Consider the following 22,207-nt stretch of genomic DNA (forward strand, 5'->3'; position numbering starts at 1 on the left):
AGCTGTCAGCACAGAGCCCGACGCGGGGCTCGAACTCACGGACCATGAGATCGTGACCTGAGCCGAAGTCGGACGCTTAACCGACTGAGCCACCCAGGCGTCCCGACTATTTGTTTTTTTGTAACTGGCTTATTTTATTTAGTATGATGTTCTCAAGGTTCATTCATGCTGTAACATGTGTCAGAATTTTCTTCCTTATTAAGACTAAATAATATTCCATTGTACCTATACACCACATTTTGTTTATCCATTCATCTTTCAGCGGACACCTGGGTTACTTCTGCCTTTTGGCCATGCGAATAATGCTGCTTTGAACACAGGTGTACAACTACTTCTTTGAGTCCCTGCTTTAAATTCTTTTTTTTTTGTTGTTTGTTTGTTTGTTTGTTTGTTTTCCTGCTTTAAATTCTTTAATTCTCTCTGGTATACATCCAGAAGTAGAATTGCTGGACCATATGGTAATTCTATTTTTTAATTTTTTGAGGAATGGCGGTGCTGTTTTCCACAGAAGCTATACCATTTTATATTCCCATTAATAATATACAAGGATTCACTTTCTCCATATCCTCACCAACACTGGTTATTTTCTGTTCTTTTTTTTTTTTTTTTTAATAGTAGCCATCCTAATGGGTATGAGGTGGCATCCCATTGTGGTTTTGATTTGTATTTCCCTAAAGATTAGTGATACTGAGCATCTTTTTGTGTGCTCATTGGCCATTTGTATATCCTGTTTGGAGAAATGTCTATTCGAGTTCTTTGCCCGTTGTTAAATTAGGTTGTTTGATTTTTTTTATTGTTGGGTTGTAGAAGTTCTTTATATATTCTAAAGGAACTTTTTAAGACATATTTAAGATTCACCATGTTTATAAATTTAACTTATTAGATTTCCAAGTGTCCTTTAATTAGGAATGTTTATTTGCTAGACAATTGAAATACTTAAAAAAAAGAATAAAATAGGAGGTGCCTGGATGGCTCAGTGGGTTAAGTGTCCAACTCTTGATTTCAGCTTAGGTCATGATCTCACAGTTTGTGAGATCAAGCCCTGTGTTAGGCTCTGCTAACAGCGTAGAGCCTGCTTGGGATTCTCTCTCTCCTTCTCCCTCTGCCCCTCCCTCATTTGCTCTCTCTCTCTCTCTCTCTCTTTCAAAATGATAAACATTTTTTTAAAAAAAGAAAAATAAAATACGTTTAACTTATGAAAGCAATTATTAGCTAAGTTTGTAAATATGTTCAAATATTAATAAAGTCCCTTTAAAAATGATTGTTAAAATTTGCCACATAAATAGAATGAGATTTATATGGTAAAATTAAAAAGTTAAGGAAGAATGAAATTTAAGTTTAAAAATCAGATATTAAGTTTTATTTTTTTAACGTTTATTTATTTTTGAGAGACAGAGAGAGACAGAGCATGAACGGGGGAGGGGCAGAGAGAGAGGGAGACACAGAATCTGAAACAGGCTCCAGGCTCTGAGCTGTCAGCACAGAGCCCAACGTGGGGCTCCAACTCACAGACTGCAAGATCATGACCTGAGCTGAAGTCGGATGCTCAACGGACTGAGCCACCCAGGCACCCCCAGACATTAATTTTTAAAATCAACGTACACTATCTTTTCTGTGCTCCAAACTCACAAAAGAGCCCAGAGAGGTTACACAGTTTACCCAAGGATTTAGAGGGCCCCAAATTCATACCTAAGGACAACTGCACTGCTACAATGCCTCAAGGAGCCTAGACTTGTGCCACAAATCACTTTAACAATACTGCAGATAACAAAAATAAAGATGATATTCCTAAATACTCTCTACTTGTTTGACTTTCTCATCCTCCAAGTTCACCCAACAGAGACTGCACCTCTGTTGCATGCCTGTGCTAGAACGCTGAGATGAAGGGATCTGGTTCTTGTCTCCAAGGACTCACAGTCCTCAATGAGACTGTTCCCTAGGAAACCTGATGTTCAGGAGTGAGACACAAGCTCCTCCCACTAAGCAGCAATTCAACTGGTGAATGGTTGCTAGTCAGTGTGCATCTGTTCATAATCAGGTCCTGACCAATCCTAGGGGGCCAGCAGTTCTCCCTCCGCCTCGCCTGGGAAGTTTAGTGAGCCAGGACACACGTCCTCTCTGTCTGGGGAGCCAGCCAAACCTTGAATCAACACCTTCCCAGGTTTCTCGGTCTGCCACCAATTTAAGGAAATCCCAAGCATGGCGAGTCCCAGCTTACAAAACAGATATAGCAGGCATCAAGAGGATTTGCTTTGTCTCACAGATTCCCTAAAGAGTTGTGCTCAGCAATGAGCGTCCCTTGGGCATTTAAATTCCGATTCTTTCTACACCTGAAATTCGGTTCCTATGAAACAGGAAGAGACCTATGATGTGAAGGAGGGGAACCTGTGGTACTTTTGTACTTACCATCTGAGACAGTCCCACAAGCCTTGGCAACCTGCCTCAGCTCCTGGATCAAGCCCTGGAAGCAGTCCTTACAGAGCAAATGCTGGCAGGGTAGGAGTCAGGCACCGACAGCCTGCAGGTTCTGTCGGCACAATGAACAGGCCAGTACCACGGGCTCCATGTGACCACTCTTGTGTTTCTGGTCAACTAGTGGCAGCCCCATAAAGCTCATACCCATATCTGACCCCATGCCCATGACCGTGCCCAGGACCGGGGCTCTTGCAACGACCTCCTCAGGTGTGAAGCAGCGTGCAGAGCGAGCAAGCTCCACTGCCTATAAGTGAAGCACAAAGCAGAGTGATTAATTTCTTTGGGGTGGGGGATGTTCCTGGACAGGCCAGAGAGGACTCTGAGAACTGGAGGCTCGTGCCCTGAAACCTGCAGGGCTCAGCCCCAAACTCTCACTTGAGCTCAAAGAGAGAGTCCAGCATCTCCACTGTGGAAAATAAAGCCTAGAGAGGTCTGCTAGGTTGTGTGTTTCTTACAAGGTTTGCTTGCCTTCAAAAGTGTCCAAGATCTACCTGTGCTTCTTTTTATTAGTGGGCAAGCCTGGTCCAAGATTTTGGAAAAGAAAAGGAAATGTATTAAAAGCCAAGTTTATACCAGGTGCTTTATATGCTTTATCTCAAACCTCACAACTACTCTTGGAGGTAGGCATTATGATACTTCTACGAATTCAGTAAAACCATGAAGGACAGGCTGAGGAAACTGAGGTTCAGAGAGTTTGGGTAATTGCACAAAGACAGATGGCAAATAGCAAAGTTCAAATTCAAATTCAAAATTGGACTTCACACCCTTACTACTGAAATATTTCTCAAGCTAAGGTCCAACACACATATTTTTGTGAGTTCTCCTCACTATTTTTTAAAATTAGTATTCATTCTGATAAGAATTTTTAAATCTATAAATGTTCCAGTTCATCTGCATATACACCTCAACAAGATTTTAGAGGCAGTGTTAAGAGTTTAGGATCTAATTCACACCATGCACTTATTACTTTGTCTCAGGCAAATGGGAAGAGAAAGGGGAAGCCTTAATATGTAAATGATGCATTCTTGCCACATGAAGTCTGAATAACATTGTGGCATGTGGTGAGGAATGTTTCATCTTGCTTGGAACAGATGTAGGAGGTAGGGAAATTAAGCCATCATCACCCTGGCAAAAGTTTGCCACACCTGGCCACACCGGGAGCACCACATTTAAACTGTAATAGCAGTTTAGTTCAGCAACACATCATCTGCAAATGAAATTGATATTGTTAATTTGATTGTTTTGGTTTTTTTATAACTTGCAAACTGTATTCAATTTTATGTAAGTTTTGTATAAGAGTAAAAGAAGTGTACCTCATTTTATACTTGTACCTACTTAAGAAAGAAACCAAATGTCATTGAATTCACATCTGGAGCTCTGGAGTTATGCAGATTTGACAGAACTTTCATTTCAGTCCATAGTCTTTGGGAGCCAAACCCATTAAAGATGAAGAGTGACAGGGCTGGGAGAGGCCAGGCTGCTTGGAGGCCCAGCAAAATGCCACTAAATAAAATAATGGATGGACTCTCACCTCTAATTCATTTTGGGGCTCTAAGAGTAGTTATTTCCCAGAGGGCAGCATAGTAGTGCTGGTGGAGGGAAGGGCAATCTGTCTTAGAAGGTTTAAGTGTGGCTGAGTTTATTTTGTTAGACTTCGAAAATATCAGACTTAATTATTCAGGACACCAAAGAGATTTTATTTATGTGGGTTATATCTACTACTATTTACCATGTTATAAATGAAAACTGAGATAATTTTAAAATATTAATTCATTTAAAAACAATAAACGTATTACATGTCCACCTGAATAGCATACTTTTTAGGAAAAAACAAACTATTAAAAAAATAAATTTAGGGAGAAGAGTGACATTGTTTTTCCTTTTTGCAAACCTCATTAATGTCTGTGTTAATAAAAGCCAGCTGGATTGCCATACCTGCTTCCGTAGTCCATCTGCTGTATGTTGTTCTGTTTACAGTGTATGAAGAAAAGCCAGCCTCGCAGGGCTGTACGATTGGAAAAGATAAGAGTATTTTTAATAGCCTTATCAGGTAACTGTGGATACCCTTTGAAACTACAACAAGTAGCACTTTCTTAAAGGTTGGTTGTAATGTGGAATCTGAAACTACATCAGTGAATTTTTCTTACCCTGTGACATGAAAATCCACTGGTCTGTCTTGCACTGTAAACTGCCCTTCTACCTAGGCATCATTTTAGAACACCAGGCATCTGTCATTTGGAAAACATTGATCCAATGACTTACGTAGATGCTTCAAGCACTGATGTTTCCTTATACGATAACAAAACATCACACTCTTAAACATCACCTCCAGTCTTATTGGAAAATACTTTATTAGGAAGATGTCAAACTCATAGAGGCAGCTATGCCTTTACCAGAATTCTAAATTTTGCTGAAAGCTCTAATTTTATCATTGGCAACAAATACTGTCAGGGTTTTTTCCTTGAAATGACAGGCTCACTTCATTTTTGAGAGCATATTTGCCATATTCTCAAGTCTGAATAACCACAGTTTGTCTGTCAGCTGTTCTCTCAAGTAAAACTGGTGTTGTACAAAAAAAAAAAAAAAAAAAAAAAAAAAAGGCTAGTTCAGCTTGCAACTCAAATAATAGTACAAGTGCAGTTCCTCACCCTGATAAGTAGAAATGCTTTATGCACACTTCCAGTTTCTTCACAAAGAATATTAAAATGATGCATATTTAAGGACTGGAATTTAATAAAATATTGCCTACCTCATCATGGACACACCTAAGTGAAACTGGCTTCTCCCTTCTCCTCCCGTCCTTTCCCTTTTCCTGCAAGTGCCTAGCAGTGAAGAATACAATGACTTCTACCAGCACCTTTGGCTTTTTACACACCACCTTTGGCATTTGCTTTGGCACCATTGGTGCAAATGACAATCCAGTGAAAAGGGCAAATAACATTCTGTAGTGTTATGAAAATGGTTTTGACTCTGTGGAAACTTGTGATCCTGTGGACACTTGTGAAAGAGTCTCAGGGACCATCACCATCCCCACCCTGCCCCTGCTTCCTGCCATAGGTCTACAGACCATACTTTGAGAACTGTTGCATTAGGCTTCAAATGACAACTCTGGGACGGGAGGGCGCCTGGGTGGTTCAGTTGGTTAAGCATCCAACTCTTGATTTCATCTCAGGCATGATCTTAAGGGTTGATGAGATCACCCTGCATCGGGCTCTATGCTGACGGTGCAGAGCCTGTTAAGATTCTCTTTCTCCCTCTCTCTCTTTCCTTTTCCCGCTCATGCTCTCTCTTTCTCTCAATAAATAAATAAATAAACTTTAAAAATAAATAAATAACAACTCAGGGGATTCAAAGTGGTGGCATGGCTTTTCAACATCAGTGGGCACAACTCAGGGTAAGAATATAAATAAATATTTCACTTCTGTCTTAGAAGAGCAACTGAAGTAACTCAGAGGGTAAAGGTTAAATTAAAGGCACAACCAAACAATAGAGTCTCTGATTTGAGAGTAAAGGGGGACGGTCAAATGACCTCTCTTCTATCCCCTTCCTCTGGCTGCTTTCTACTATGCCTTAGCTCTTCCCTCTCCTTCCTACCTCCTCTGACCTAGAAAAAGGGATAGAGTATGGCAGAATGTACTTAAGCCAGGGGTAGCAGATTTGAATGCCTATGGGGGCCAGGCATGTAAATAGCGAAGTGCTCCACCTAAAAGAATATGGGTCTCAGGGTGCCTCGGTGGCTCAGTCTGTCGAGCGTCCGACTTTGGCTCAGGTCATGATCTCGCGGTTCATGGGTTTGAGCCCCACGTTGGGCTCTGGGCTGACAACTCAGAGCCTGGAGCCTGCTTCAGATTCTGTGTCCCCCTCTCTCCCCACTCCACCCCTGCTTGTGCTCTGTCTCTCTCTGTCTTTCAAAAATGAACATTAAAAATAATAATAAAAAGAATATGGGTCCACTGTTGCCAAATCTTAGTTTTTCAAAACACCAGAAATCCAAATTTTTACTTAAACTCTGAAACGTTGGCAACTAATTAAAATTTAAAACCATGAAAACAGGGGTGCCTGGGTGGCCCAGGTGGTTAGGCATCAGACTTTGGCTCAGGTCATGATCTCACAGCTCCTGAGTTTGAGCCCGGCATTGTGCTCTGGGCTGACAGCTCGGAGCCTGGAGCCTGCTTCGGATTCTGTGTCTCCCTCTCTCTCTCTCTGTCCACCCCCCTCCCCGCGCGACACACACACACACACACACACACACACACACACACACACACACTGGTACTCTGTCTCCCTCTCTCTCAAAAATAAACATTAAAAAAAAATAAAAACTTGAAAACAGCATGAGTCAAACAAAATATACCAGTAATCAGCCTGAGACCTCTGCTCTAAGTCATGGAACCAGGAAACTAGGACTAAATGAAACATCATGTGAAAACCTGGAAGGACAGAAAGCCTCACATATAACATTACCTTGCTCACAAATCACTTCCTTTTAACACCCGACAGCCTGATCTGAGAGTGTCTGTAGCCTTGCCAAGGAATGGCAGAGCAAGTCATTCCATGCCACATTGGGGGTAAGAATTTCAAAGACTGTTCGCACAGGTAGTACAGAGCAAGTGATCATCAAAACAAGATTCAGTTCAGGAGGAAAAGAGGAGAGAGACACACTAGGCAATGAGAGAACACCCACTCGATGCTAGACGGTTTGAACATGATATATTATCTGTTTACTTGTTTACTGTCTATTTTAGACACAGTCCTAGAACAGAACTTAGTCTTTCTTGTTCACCATTGTCCCCACTCCTCATTGCCTGGCACATATACATAGTGTCTACACACAGTATGCACTCAATAAATATTTCTAAAATGAAAGAATAAATCTCAGTATTTTTCATTAGAAAAACAAGAAAACTAAGATCCAAAGAGAGTATGTTGTTCATTTAATATCATTCAGCGAGTAAAAATAGAGGTAGAGGGGTGCCTGGGTGACTCCAGATTTCAGCTCTGGTCATGATGTAGTGGTTGGTGGGTTCAAGCCCCACATCAGGCTCCGCACACACTGACAGTGTGGAGCCTGCTTGGGATTCTCTCTCTCCTCTCTCTGTCGTTCCCCTGCTCTCTCTCTGTAGATAAATAAACTTAAAAAAAATAGGGGTAGGAAATGAACCCAAGCTTCTATGTTCTTTCTGCTGATTTTATCACCTGAAATTAAATTAAAATCCAAATATTTAAGCCCTTCCTTGTTGTGCTATTGGATAAACTGTCCTCTAATATCCTAGAATTCCTCTCTTCACATTTTGCTATTCTGAGTTTAATGGCAGCAAGGTTTTCCACCCTAGCTTGCAACAAAGCTTCTAGGAATACATTTTCCATGTAGTATAATGAGATTTTTAAAAAATCTATTCAACACAGTTAGGAAAGACTCCTGGAAATTCCTAATCTTCAAATTAGATTATTTTTACTTTGTGCTCAAGAAAACCCTGTGGTCCTATGGATTTTTCTCTAAATACTATATTGCCATTTATCAAAAACTACTGATAAAGGCAAAACAACAACAACAAAACCCCCTGAGCCTGGTGTAGCTGAAAGTGGTAACTATACATGCTGCTGGTGCATAAATTGGTACAATCCATTTGGGGAAAAAAACAGCATAAAATGAATCATAAAAATGTTCATACCCTATAATACAGCAATCTCACTCCTGGGAATTTACCCTAGACAAGCTATTCAATAGAAGAAGAAAAAACACATATACACAAATGTCCATTGCATCACTGTCTCTAATAGCAAAGAACACAATAAGAACAACAACCAAAAAAACAAAAAGAAACAAAAAAAAATACAGGAGAAAATGGCTTAGTAAATTACAGTACATGCTGAAGATAAATCAGTTAAGATATTAAAAATAATAATCATGAAGACTGAGTAGTGATACAGAAAAATGTCACGGTATTAAATGAAAAGCAGAATGCAAAAGGATTTGTATGCTATGATCATCAGCTTTGTAGATAGCTATGTCTCCACGTAGACAAGAGCTGAAAGTAATATTCAGACATAAAAAAGCATCATAAAGTGTTATCATTTGAGATGTTTATACTTATATTTTTAAAGATTTTCTTTAATGTTTTACTGGATTTTCTATTACATGCTATTTTTAAAATCCTTTCTGAAATACATTAGGATTTCTGAGTTTTTCTAGAACTCTCACTTAAAGAACAGAAACCCTAGGGCGCCTGGGTGGCTTAATTGGTTGGGCGTCCAACTTTGGCTCAGGTCATGATCTCACAGCTCGTGAGTTGGAGCCCGCTTTGGGCTCTGTGCTGACAGCTCAGAGCCTGGAGCCTGCTTCAGATTCTGTGTTTCCCTCTTTCTGCCCCTCCCCCGCTCATACTCTGTCTCTCAAAAATAAACATTAAAAAAAAAAAAAAAAAGAACAGAAACCCTGGCTCTTTCCATCTTAAATTAACAATCCTTTACTTGAAAAAGGAAAGCAACATAATCTTTCCAAATGTCCAAACCTAAAGATGGAGAGCAAGAAAACAAGGTTGGATCTACCCAGGCTGTTGTTGCCATGTGAAGGACTGCTAAGGAACTCAGGAACCCAGAGAGGAGAAAAAGAAAAGGGGACCACCAGAGCCCTCTTCAGGGTGGGGAGTGTTCATAAGGTTCCCTAGAGAAAGGCGTGGGTTCCAGAAAAGGTCAGCACCACATTTACCTGTCTCGCCAGGCTGCTGTCTGGCATCATCTCCCTTCTGCTCATTTCACAGATATTTTCTGAGGCCCTTTCTCTCTGGGGGAGCCCATATGCCTGAGATGTCACAAGACCACACTCTACTTCAGAAGAGATGTCACAGAGAAGCAGGCCTCTCAGAGGTCATGTCTCAGCACTTTCCGTGTGCCTGGTGGAGAGGGACAGGTTACCTAATGCCTAATGTCTGGATGCTACTCAACTTTGCAGATACAGAACTTGCTGTCTCAGAGCTGGTCAGCCTAGGGAAACTGACCCACATTGACAAACCACCTTAGGAATGAAAGGGAATCTGCTAGAAACCAGAGCCAGACAATCACCCAGGGAATTCCCTCCACTGTGATAGAACCATCAATGAGAAGAATGTTAGGTGAACACAGAACCCAACACAGAGTGCTGGTCCACTCGGAGAATTTCCATTCAGATGGATGGCCTGAGGGATAGGATATAGCTCCTCTATAACCAAAGAACCTGGCAAAACTATCCAGAAGCAGTGCCAATTACCCAGAACCCTACCTATACCCCCTGAACAGTATTTGTCCTGACTCTAGGCCCTCCTCACAAGACACTTGATGGTTACCTTTCATTCCCAAAGCTCTGCCCAGCTTACCTCCATTCACAGACCATGTTCCCAAGGGTAGTTTCCAGGTAGCTCGGTTCATCCCTTGTGCACTTCCTGGCCAACTTCAATGTCAAATACAGGGTGATCTCTTCTTAGACCTTGCCCCCGACTCTCAAGACCCCTGTTTCTGCTGGCCACAGGTAGTATGTGATTGAGGACTGAAGGAGTGATGAAGACCATAATACTGTGAGGTCAGAGAGGGAGTGGTCACTGAGGTAAAAGCAGATCTGGAAAGAGAAGACTAAAGGCTAGGTAGGCCCAGGCTCTGTATCTTGGCAGCTCTGTAGCCACCGGTAAGTCATTCAAACTTCTGTGCCTCAATTCTTTCATTCTCATTCATAAAATGGAGCTGGTAGTGTTGACCTCTCAGGCAGAAGCAATTTGTAAGATTGCAAGGTGTATTTGGCTATTATCACTCTGGACTGGAGTGTTCTGGGAAGAAGCAGAATATAAGGTGGGCCCTAAACGTTGAGGGAGATTCAGGATATCTGTTCAGAAATAAGATGAGCAGTATAGGCATGAGAAATGGCACCAGCACAGGCAAAAAGGTAGAATGGATGTACCAAGTTTGGCTACAGTAGAAAGCTGCTATAAGAGGAAAAGCTGAGGTTGGTTTGGAAAGGTACATAGGCCTTTCTGTAGGTAATAGGGAGCTATCCAACTTTTTGATCAAGTAAGTGAAAGGATGAAAGTTATGTTTTGGGAAGATTAACCTGGCAGAGGTGTGAAGGATGAAGGGACTGGAGGAGGGTTAGAATGCAAGCAGGGTGCCACAGGAGGATGCTGAACTCAGGATAAGAGACATGATGAGGGTCTTAATGAAGGCAGTGTCATGGGGGCTTGAAAGGAGGAAGCAAATCTGAGATAGAGAACAAACGGATATGGTGACAGTGTATTAGAGGAAAAGAAGGCTCGGGAACAATTTTCAGGTGTCCATGACATCACTATCTAAGTGGACATGAGCACCACTCACCAAGATACAGTATAAAGGAGAAGGCACCAGTGAGAAAGGAAAATTGAAGTCTTTGAATATGTTTACCTAGTTTGTCTGTAGAATGTCCAAGGAATAATAATCAGAAATTAAGTAAACACATGAGTGTGGAGCTCAGCAATAACATTGTGAATTGAAGCCACCCAAAATAAATTCACCCAAGAAGACTGTGTATTGTGAAAAGATAAAGAGCAAGAACTGGAGGGTGAAAAATATCACCACTTGAATGGTGCATAAAATTAGAAGAACCTGAAAAGGCTGTGAAGTGGCCAGAGACAGGAAGAAGGCAAGAATTTCTATAAAGAAGTGAAAGAGGTAAAGTACAACAGAGAGAAGTGGTATGAGGAATAGGAAGAGTCCATTCAACTGGTATTTAATTGATGCTTCGAATAAGAGCAATTTCATTGAAGTAGTGTAGCTGAGGGCTAGATTGCAGTGGATTAAACAATGAATGGGAAATGAACAAATGGACAGAATTTGTAGACTTTGCTTTTGGGGAGCTTGGCTGTAAAGGAAAAAGCCAGGGTAGCAGGTAGAAGACAGTCAGGGAGAATTTAGGATATTTAGCTAAAATATATTTTAGCTGACAGGAATGGGGCAGGGAAAATAAATACACACACAGAGTAATTGAAAGAATGGGATTTCGAACACTGATTGAGACTCGAAAGAGGGCTCTTCCAGTTAGTGAAGACAGGGAGGTGAGAGTAGTTACATTAGGTCACTTAATAATTTGTTGAACATGCACTACATGCCAGGAACTGGGAGTGCATGGATAAAAGAAAATATTCCTGAGCCATTAAGGAATTTGGTCTAGTACGGAAGACAAATGTGGATCAAGAATTATATAAGAGCTATGTACTTGATTGTGTGAGGGCACAAGTGGGGAAAGTAAGCAACAATGACTGAATGGGTCAGAGAAGTTTCACAGGAAAAGAGACACTTGCACTGGGTCGAAGTGAACAGGGATTCTCTAGTCCAGGAGAGGAGGTCACGGCCATGTCAACTAGGTTCAGGTGAAAATTCAAACTGGGTGGTTAGAAAAAGTATTTACAGAGTCTGTATAAAAAGGACCATAAAGCAACCAGGTATACTGGTGCCTGAAGTACATCAGATTGTTCAATCTGTGGAGGCCCAGATGATAGCACCAAGGGCAAAGGAGGAATTAAGACCGAACGCCTCCCTGGAGTGTAGGTCAGCAGGTGCCGGTGGGTGGTGGAGACATCTAGTGAAAGACTCCAAAGGTAGCAGAGCGAGACACCCGGCAAGCACGCTGAGCATCAAATAGCGTCTCGCGAATCCTCACTGCGGCTGGGAGACAAGAGAGCAACCGCTACCGCCAGGGCCGAGCAGACCGCAAGAACGGAGCGAGACGCGTTGGACGACTCAGAACTGGGGCGTCTGATGGGTACGGTGGCCTAGTCGGGTTCCAGGGCCAAGTCACCGCGACAGCTTGTACTACACAGCGCCCCAAGCGCCGGATTCCGCGAAAGCTCTCAGCCTCAGAGCCAGAGCGAAAGAAGGTAGCGACCAGCACGAAGCCCACACGTCAGGTCCAGTGGTATTTCCTGGAGAGGACCAGGACACCCCGCAGAAAGAGGCAGGGGCCAGCCTTATAGTCACGCGAGACCCGCGAGACCCAAGAGGCCCCGCCCAAGGCCGGGTCTCCCTGGCCGGAAGTGAGTCTCATTGGCTCCGCCTCCGTTGTCAGTACCGCGAGATTTCGCAGAGACCTCCCTCTTTCTTCTGGGCCGCCGACATGGTAGGTGCTTATTTTCGTGCTTCCCCGTTGTTGCTGGTTCAGGCCGCGAGCTCCACTCGCGTTGCACCCCAACCACCCACCCCTCACCTTAGCCCGGTCTCCCAGGCCGCGCATGGCAGGCCTCAGCGCAGGGTGCCCGGCCGGGGCCTGGGGCCTTGGTGCCGCGTGCTCCGCTCGGAGTTTGGGTCTCTGAGACACGCGGGCCGGCGCGCTTGGGCGCCGCCCTGATGAGGCCGCTTGACCCCAGGCCAGTTCGTAATATCAACTTTGCTGAATGTGCTACAAAGCAGATCTTAATTCCCCAGGCCTACAGACGCCTCGCAGACGGGCAAGTTGGCCCCCTGCCACACCTACCTCCCTTTGGCCTTAATACCAAGCACCTTTTTCCATACAGCCATCCAGACTGAGAAAGACCCGGAAACTTCGGGGCCACGTGAGCCATGGCCACGGCCGCATTGGTAAGTGCCGGCGTCCCATCCCGGTCTGCTTTGAACTCCCTGCCGGGTGCTTAGCTAGCCAGGAAGTAGGTAGGGTAGAAGTGGGTTAGCTTTGTGTGGTCATTCGGATTAAGTTTGAATGTTAGCTGTTTTTTTTCTTTCCCCTGTGAGAATTCTCACCAGTACTCCATTTTTAGGGAATTTCACATCATTTGGAGGAATGAGTGAAAACTGGGGCAAAGTGTTGAATTGATTGAAGGCATGGAGCACTGTGGATAGTGCTGTGATGTGGAACACTGCATAGAGATGTTTCACCTGGAGTTTTGAAGGAATAGCAATGCTTAGAGAGGTATCGTAGACTGGGAACAAGATAAGTAGAGATGCAGAAATGTGGGGAAATGGTTTTGGGAGAAGAATTGAGGGGCTGGTGAGGGCTCTGTTAACTGTAACTTTGTATTCTTGCAGGCAAGCACCGGAAGCACCCAGGAGGCCGGGGTAATGCTGGTGGCATGCATCACCACAGGATCAACTTTGACAAATAGTGAGTGCCTCTTAGCTGTACTGTACTTTTCACTGGCACTGGCAGTCTGCATTTAGGGGCAGAGGGCTGCCCTAGAACACCTTTAATGGGAAGCAAGCCTCTTACCACTCAAAAGCCTTGTCTCTTCCTGGCTTTTACCTTTCACCAGGTTACCATTTGATGTGAACTGAGAACTTGTCATCGAGGCTAGAGTCACGCTTGGGTATCAGCTATTGCCTTGGTGTGCTAGAGTCCTCGAAGAGTAATTGCTGACCTTATTCACTGGCTGTGACCCTCATGGCATAGTCAGTCACCGGGTTAGTGACATGCATCAGATTAACCTGTATACCTGTTAGATACACTTATTCCCCCAAATTTGCTTAGAAAACCTCTATTCTAAGAATGTGTTGATTTTCCATAAAATGTTGTCAAGGGAGCTGGAAGACCTTTAGTCTTGGCACTGCCTCTTACTTTCTAAGTGACTTCTGGTTCCATGAAATAAGGGTAGTTTTTTACTCCTGAACATCTTTGGAGGCTTTTCTTAAAGATTTGTTTTAATTCAGCAACGAATGGGGTACCTGCTATTTCACTATAATCCACCAGTGAACAATTTACACTATAACCAAGGGAGATGGACAGTGAGGATGGTAAACATCACTAAAGGGAGATCATTAAAGTGATTGCCCATCTCTTCCCAGTCATCCAGGTTACTTTGGAAAAGTTGGTATGAGGCATTACCACTTAAAAAGGAACCAGAGCTTCTGCCCAACTGTTAACCTTGATAAACTGTGGACCTTGGTCAGTGAGCAGACACGGGTAAATGCTGCCAAAAACAAGACTGGAGCTGCTCCTATCATTGATGTGGTGCGATCGGTGAGTGAATATTTGTTACCTTTATATGGTCCTTGCGTCTTAAAATTCTTAGTAATCTAATCTACTTGATCTCCTACCTGGAATCTATACCCTGTTATCTATTAGACAGTTCCACCTTTTAAAAAAAAAAAAAAATGTGTATTTTGAGAGCAAGAGATTACTTGCATGCAGGAGTGGGGAGCGGCAGAGAGAGAATTCTGATGCGTGGCTCAATTCCACAAACCATGAGATTGTGACCTGAGCCGAATAAAGAGTTGGACACTTGACCGACTAAGCCACCCAGGTGCCCTCAGACTGGTCCACCTGTTGATAGAATTGTCACAGCTAACTCACCAAAGTTGAGCTCAATTGTGATTCAAGCAAAATATTGGAAGAATAATAATCTTTCCAGTCACTCATTCATTCAAGTACTTGTATTCTTTCTTGAATGTTTTTCCAATCCATAATTTCATTCCCACTATTGCCCTGATTTGTACAGGTTTGCATTTCTGGCCTGAGCTTTTGGCAGTATGTTAACTCTGGCTCTGGTCTGCTTACATGAGGCACAGCTCTTGAATCTTTATTCCCCTTACAGAATAAAGTCCTAATATGTTTGATTGTTATTTAAGGAGCTACATTATCTGAAGAGATTCCCACCCACACCCCAAAACACTGATGATGACAAAGCATTTTTGTAGATCTTTTTGGAGCTCTGGGTGTAGTGTCAGCTCCCATGGGTGTGGAGGTATTCTAAATCTTAAGGGGGCTTTCAGTTAAGTTTTAAATCCCTTTTCCCTGTGTAACATCACTTGAGCAATTTTCATGGGCAGGACTTCTTGGAATACTGCTGGGAATGTGGTTTTCCCTTTCTTTTTTTTTCTTTTCTTTTTTTTGTTGTTAATCAGCTAGTAATTGGAGAGGGGAGTTTGTGCTTTGCCTGAGGCTAGAGTCACATCCTGACACATCTCTTGTCCTGGTGTGCTAGAGTCCTCAGAGAGAATCCACTGGTCTTGATTCACTAGCGAGGGCATTCTGTGTCCCCGGTAGTGCCCAGATCAGAAACATGCCCTCCCAGTTCCTAGATGGAGCAGATTGGCAGACATCTTTCTTTATACGCATCAGGGAGTTGGTACCCGCAATGGTGTGTGTTATAAACTTTTTTTTTTTTTTTTTTTCCCTCCAATCTCTCCAGGGCTACTACAAAGTATTGGGAAAGGGAAAGCTCCCCAAACAGCCTGTCATCGTGAAGGCCAAATTCTTCAGTAGAAGAGCTGAGGAGAAGATTAAGGGTGTGGGGGGAGCCTGTGTCCTGGTAGCCTGAAGCCACATGGAGAGAGGTTCATTAAATACTAACAACTGCTTTTCTCTTCTGGTCTGGGTGTAAGTTCTTTAGCACCCCTACCTCTCTTACCTGTACATTGGAAAGCCACGTAACAGATCCAGGAGTAAGGGTATGAGGGCCTGAGCTCCTTTGCCAACTCAGAAAATGTGCAAGAGATAGCACCAGTACTTAAAAGGACTTGGCCCATTACCTACTTTGAACATTTATAAAGTGAGAATATTTGTTGATAGCATATTTGTGTATCTTAGAGTTGAAAGGCCTGCTTTGCATTGTATACTCTGAAAATACAGTGAGTGGGAGAAAACCCTTAACTGTCATGCATGGCTCACGGGGGAGATTCGGGATTTTTGTGTGTGGAGGGGTTTGTTTTGTTTTGTTTTGAAGTAAGCTATACACCCAGTGTGGGGGCTTTAACTCATAACCCAGAGATCAAGTTGCATGCACTACTGACTGAGCCAGGCACCTGGAAAGAGGAAGACTCAGTTTGATAGGCACATTTTCAATAGTGAACAATGTGTTAGGATTGAAGCAATTGTGAAAGATGTAATTCCTGAAACTAAAGTTTTTACTCCTTGGCTCCCTCATCTTGTACCCCACTGTTCTAGTCATAACCAAAATCTTGAGATGGGGCCTACCAATCTGAATGTTAAGTGCACCAGGGCTTTTACACATCAGAGTGGTTTGGAATCTAGAAAGCCTGTGTCCTTGTGCAGAGGAGTCATAATGTTCAAAGAAATACATCATGAGATATTAATGATTCTGGTCTGAAATGTTCCTAGTATAGAATTTGGGAAATCCCAGAAGCTGGAATCAGGTGGGGATTTTGCAGACCCTCAAACATAAGGAAGCGCACAGGGGAGCAAACTTTGTGGATTTGGTTAAGAAAAGTGCCAGGAAGGCTTTCCTCCCTTGTACAAACAACTTTATCATTTGGATTTGCTTCTTTGTAATAGTCCTGATGGAGAAAGATAAAACCCATGGGTTTTCCCATAGTGTACCTATAAAATGGAAGCTGAGGCCATCAGTTTAAACAGGTTATAGTTGATAAGAGTAATGTTTAATTGATTCCAAATAGACACTGAAGATCCAAAGATGTATAAATACAGTATCTTAAAAGATTGAGATGAAGTTTGAGATTGCAGTCCAAACCATAACAGCTGTGGTGGCTTAAGTTTAGTCCAGTTTTCTCATCTTTAAAATTGAGGATTGTGTGGATTAAGTAAAATGGAAGGCTTTACTAAACCTTTTTGACAGGGAAGCAGACAAGAAAAGCCCCTTGGTCTGATTAAGTCAAGGCAAAATGATCAAAGCAGAGGAAAGAGCATACATGCTTACCAACTTGGAAAAGTTAAGCAAGTGTTAGGTGGGCAATAAGCATTCAAGGGAGAATGTAGCTAGGGAGTGGGCTACAGTGGGAGAACCAAGAAAATGGGAATGAGAAAACAAAGTAGGATTCACAAGACCCAATGGACAGGACTCGGTGAGTGGGTGAATTGGGGTAGGGCTGACCAGCAAAATGGTTAGGCCTGGACAGGTTGGGTTTAGTGAAAGATAGATGAAAATTAGTTCCTTAATAGCCAGGGTCTTTCTTGGAAATTCATTATTTGTACCATGTAGCCTCACTGTCCATAAACAGGATGGGGTTGAATGGGATAATACTCCTTCCAATCCTGTTGTAAATGGACACCCTGAACGTGAAAGTCCCTCAGCTATTTTAAGTCGAAGACAGTTGAGGTACCAGACCATGTACCTGGCCTGGGAAGGGCAGGGTCAGTTGCCTGGTTCATTTACTCAAGCATCTACAACTAACAAGTTGGCAGACGCTTTGATTTTTTTTTTTTTTTTTTTTTTTTTTTTTTGCCGGTGTTAATGCCAAGGAAGCTAAGTGACCAATGAAAAGCCATACGTTCATGTTCCATGCAGACCTGTAGTGACCATTTGGCTCATTTGATGGGACCAAATGCAAACCTTACGCTGTGACTGAGTTGAGTGCAAGGTACCACTGCTTAGATTAACAATGGTCCATGCGGAGGTAACAAAATGTTGAAACTGCCAAGCTTTGAGCCTGCCCTGTAGGCACAGAGGCCCCTACTGCTAGGTCTCTAGTAGCTGATAGATGTATATAGAGTTAACGCCCTCCCATACATGGGGAACAGAATTTTGTCAGGTACCCCTGTAACTCCCATTTCCTTAAACCATTCGTTTACCTATTCAAATTGTGAAGAACAATGTTACCAAGCACATAAGGTTAACAGCTAAATTTTCCATAAGCTTGAATTGCCAAGGAGATAACTTACGGCCTAAGGTACGTGTGCTTTAAATATATTTTTATTCAAACCTCGAGGCTGTAGCTGTAACAAGCTTTGTTGGCAATAACGGCCATATAATTGGCAAAATTGGACCCCATTATCAAAATCTGCTAAGAATTGTTTTAAATTCAAATACGTGCCTTCTGCCTGGGTAGGCTCAGCGTCTACATCCGCCTCCACTGGAAGGGAGGCTACGGGGATGACAGCCAGAGACCTGCAGAGGTTGGCGCTCCTGTGCCTGCCCTCACGGGCGTACACTGCCCTATCCTGGCGACGCCTTCATTCAACACCCACACGCCTTCATTCAACACCCACGTTAGGCAGCTCTACTCCGTCAGCCCCTGAGAAACTACTTCCGGAGGGTGTGAGGTTCTGGTTCCGGGGTCACGTTGACCTTTGCCACTCCTACGGCCGGAAGCCCTTTTGGCGTCTGCTCAGTCTCAGTGCTCAGCCGGTTCCGGCAGGGGGCGGGGGCGGGCCGCGCTGTGTCGCGGCCGGGAGACTTTACCCTGCAAGGCCGGGGTGGGGGAGTTTAATACCCGCCCGCTCCCGGGGGGAGTGGGCCCCTCCAGGGGGGAGGGGAGGCCCAGCTAACCTCACAGCGCTTTAGATCCTGCTTCGGCCTCACTTGCGTTAACATGACCTTTATACACGTTAGAAGGGGAATTTCCAAACTTCTCAGAATTAGTTTCAGTTTTCAAAAAGATGAGCGCCGGCTATGTTCAAGTTATTTTGGGTACCTGCTTGTACACACGCGGGAATATTCTGGAAGAACATAAAACTGAGCCGGCATTTCCTCATGAACTTTGGGAGAGATGTATGTTTCGGTAGTTTGAGTTTCTTGCTTAGCCAAATGCATATTATTTTCGTATTAAAAGGCAATATAAATGGACAGAAAATAATTTGAAAGCTACCAATAGCTTGCCAGTACTGAAAAGTAATATTTTCTCTTGGTCTAGAGTTTTCATGACCTTTTATGTGATACCCACCACCACCTGCATAGGCAAATAAACCTAAGATGTTTTGTAATGCATACCACCACATTATCTGGCTCAAGAAAATAATTTTGTGTATCATCCTTAAAAGTGTTAAAGCATTCATTATGCTTCATTCTGGCTCTTTGTTTTACTTTTATTCCCACTTTAAGTTTTTTTTAAAAAAAATAGTTTATGTATCTTTATAAAGAAGTCATTTTGGGTACAAGGTAAGTTACAAGTCTACATGGGAAATAAAGGGTATTATTTTTAACAAAAATATAACTGAGCTGTGATTATAATCAGAGTGATTTTCTTAGGTCTCTAATTTCACGCACCATTCGATGTGAGCCAGAGTTGGAATAATACTGTTTTCCAGGGGCACTCCTTCAAAATACTGCCCTTAAGAAGCCCACACTCCTCTCCTCATTTTTGACACTACTGCTTACAGAGCATGGTTACTTAGTAAAGAAAGAGAGAGAGAGAGAGAAAGAAAAAATAAGCATTTAAAGATATAATGGGGCAGCCTGCCCTGCTCTACCATACTGATTGAGGAGAAAACCCTGGACCTTTTTAAACTCCAGAATAGAGGGCTGACACTCCACAGATATTGGGGCTTTTGGTAAAGGAGACAGCACTGTATTACCCCTGAGCAACTAACCCAGGGTTGTCAGAAAGGCACTATTTAAGGACATTTGTTCTCAATGGTAGCAATACCATCCTTTAGGGGGTGCAATTTGGAAATAAATGGGGAGGGAAGTTTTTGTCACAGGGAGGGGAAGCAACCAAGCATGGTGCTAAATGTCCTGCGATGTATGGGGTTGATTCCAAACAACAAAGAAAATTTTAGTTTAGATCATTTTATACGTAATAAAAAAAACTTTTTTTGTTCCAGTTCATATACTTCTCAGCTTTCCAGGATTCCAAATGCTGTTTAAGTCAATGGAAGTTCGTACTGGGTTTTCTTCAGAATACTACCAAAAGTTGTTCAACCCAGTACATACTCAGTAGAATCTGAGTTACTAATACAAAACACTTTTCTCTGTCTGCATGTGTAGCTACTGCGTTCACAGTAACTCTATGTACAGGTTTGAGCATCTGACCTCACTGTGTCTTCTTTCTTAAAATTTTTTTTTTCAACGTTTTTTATTTATTTTTGGGACAGAGAGAGACAGAGCATGAACGGGGGAGGGGCAGAGAGAGAGGGGGAGACACAGAATCGGAAACAGGCTCCAGGCTCCAAGCCGTCAGCTCAGAGCCCGACGCGGGGCTCGAACTCACGGACCGCGAGATCGTGACCTGGCTGAAGTCGGACGCTTAACCGACTGCGCCACCCAGGCGCCCCCTCACTGTGTCTTCTAAGTGTATCTGCCCAAGCATTTACATATTTAAATACATGTTAAAACAAAATACTTTTATTTATCCCTATTTATATTAAAGTTAAGATGTGTTTAGGTAGGTTATATTATCTATGAATTTCATTTCAAGGTAGTAAAGGGTAGAGTTAAGAGTATTTGCTATAGAAAAGTAGAGTGTTGCATGGTGATAGGATTGAGAACCATCTGTTTAGGGGTCAAGAGACCATGTGAAACAGAGCTTGGAAAGAAGTCCTGACCACTTTTTGGGGAGCCTGGGTGGCTCAGTCAGTTGAGTGTCCGACTTCAGCTCAGGTCGTGATCTCACAGTTCATGAGTTCGAGCCCCGTGTCGGGCTCTGTGCTGACAGCTCAGAGCCTGGAGCCTGCTTCCGATTCTGTGTCTCCCCCCTCTCTCTGCCCCTCCCCTGCTCATGTTCTCTCTCTCTCTCTCTCTCTCTCTCTCTCTCTCTCTCTCAAAAATAAACATTAAAAAAAAATTTTTTTTTAAAAAGAAGGTCTGACCACTTTTTGTCAACCCCACACCAGATCCCCTGGTCACACCCTCCTCTACATTACCCCCAGAAATTTCTGTGTCTTGCCCATAGTACTCACCATATGGACCTTTGCAGCCCAACCAGAGGCATCATGTGCCAGTACTGATTATCTGAATTAGGATGAGAACTGTGGCCATCGTAGGAGGAAGGAATCCTTTGGGTTAATCTTAGGTATCTTAAGATTTTAAAGATATATAAAAGTTTCAAATTTTCTAAAAAAAGCATTTATACCTATATATCATGTGATCTGATCACGTCTTGAGGGTTCTTTGAAATCATGTTAAAAAAGAGAGGAAATAAGAAGGAAAGAAGGAGCACCTTTTGGAAATTATTATTATATTGTTAAAGAATCCACTTCTATGACTATCATGAAGCCAAGGACAGTAACTACACTGGACTCTGGACTTTATGGTTATAAGCAGTTTTCTCTCTATACCTGGAAGATGCCAAAGCCAACTATACAGTAGGCTTTTTCAGAGAAGACAAACCCTCTACTTTGCTTTATGAGGCAGTTAGCAACCTCAAGCCACAGACAGGTTGGGACCTGCGCAGACATCAGTGGAAACAGGGAGAAGGGAAGGGACTCAGGATAGGGTTTTGTCTCCTGTTTAAGTAGGCCAGGGTGGAAGGAGAGAAAAGCTCTACTCCTTGGTTCAAATCCTGCCAGACCCAAACCAAATTCCAGTGAAAAGAATTCCAGCTGAATGCCTCATCTTGGACATTTTCAAGGTCTCTACTCTGCGAAGGCGTTGGGTGGGTGGAAAGCCTAAGCCACCTATATTTCCCACCCTGTTTCTCTTCTTGCTTTTCCATGAAATGTAGCAGAACTTTCTGCATGCAAACCTCGGGTTCCAACAGGAAAAACTAGTCACAGAATGACAGAAGAGCTATAGGCAACAGACCAGAGCTATGAGCAAGCCTGGGTTGGCTTTTGCTGAGTTTCACCCACCAATATCAGGATACTCAATCATATCTTAAGGGCTTCATACTAAATAGGAAAATGTTAAGATTCACCTAACAGTGGAGCCAAAAGCACTGAGCATTCTTTGCATCAGTGGGAACATGTACAGAGAGTCTGAACAGTTGGGTTACTGAAGAGGAAAGGTGAACAAGAACGATGACTAGGTATCTTCTAAGACCAGTGACACAGTTCAAGCTAGAGAACTTGATTTCAGGGGAGGTAAGTGACTCACACTAAAGCTAAACTCTTAATGAGGTACTCAACTCCCTACATGATGGTGTTTCATTCCTGACTGGCCTATCTCAGCCCTTC

The 22,207-nt window shown here is 43.0% G+C and overlaps 2 protein-coding genes and 2 non-coding genes across 5 annotated transcripts in view; 3 read left to right on the forward strand and 1 right to left on the reverse strand.

Annotated features, from left to right (window-relative positions):
* The window catches only part of TRIM66 (tripartite motif containing 66), a 60,517-nt gene extending 48,082 nt beyond the window's left edge, over positions 1-12,435 (reverse strand). The window contains exons 1-2 of one of the 2 annotated variants that reach the window (XM_058688153.1): positions 9,828-12,435; positions 2,407-2,719 (exon numbers count right to left, since the gene is read on the reverse strand). Coding sequence is in view for 1 of the 2 variants with exons in the window: in XM_058688151.1 (XP_058544134.1) it covers positions 9,828-9,879 (52 nt within the window). In the remaining variant the exon portion in view is untranslated. The remainder of the gene's footprint in view (positions 1-2,406; positions 2,720-9,827) is intronic. The other variant, XM_058688151.1, reaches the window with a different exon arrangement.
* A 524-nt stretch (positions 12,436-12,959) lies between these two features.
* Positions 12,960-15,759, forward strand: RPL27A (ribosomal protein L27a; the record flags this gene model as incomplete). The annotated part of the gene is made up of 4 exons (XM_058686516.1): positions 12,960-13,047; positions 13,492-13,567; positions 14,245-14,419; positions 15,591-15,759. Coding segments are annotated over 4 exons (468 nt in total), but the record flags the coding sequence as incomplete, so codon positions are not given.
* On the forward strand, positions 13,747-13,876 carry LOC131488962 (small nucleolar RNA SNORA3/SNORA45 family). The gene has a single exon (XR_009250338.1). It is a non-coding gene; the product is annotated as a small nucleolar RNA SNORA3/SNORA45 family (small nucleolar RNA).
* On the forward strand, positions 15,335-15,465 carry LOC131488961 (small nucleolar RNA SNORA3/SNORA45 family). The gene has a single exon (XR_009250337.1). It is a non-coding gene; the product is annotated as a small nucleolar RNA SNORA3/SNORA45 family (small nucleolar RNA).
* Positions 15,760-22,207: the final 6,448 nt, after the last annotated feature.

Source organism: Neofelis nebulosa, chromosome 10 (assembly GCF_028018385.1).
Source record: "Neofelis nebulosa isolate mNeoNeb1 chromosome 10, mNeoNeb1.pri, whole genome shotgun sequence".
Taxonomy (NCBI): domain Eukaryota; kingdom Metazoa; phylum Chordata; class Mammalia; order Carnivora; family Felidae; genus Neofelis; species Neofelis nebulosa.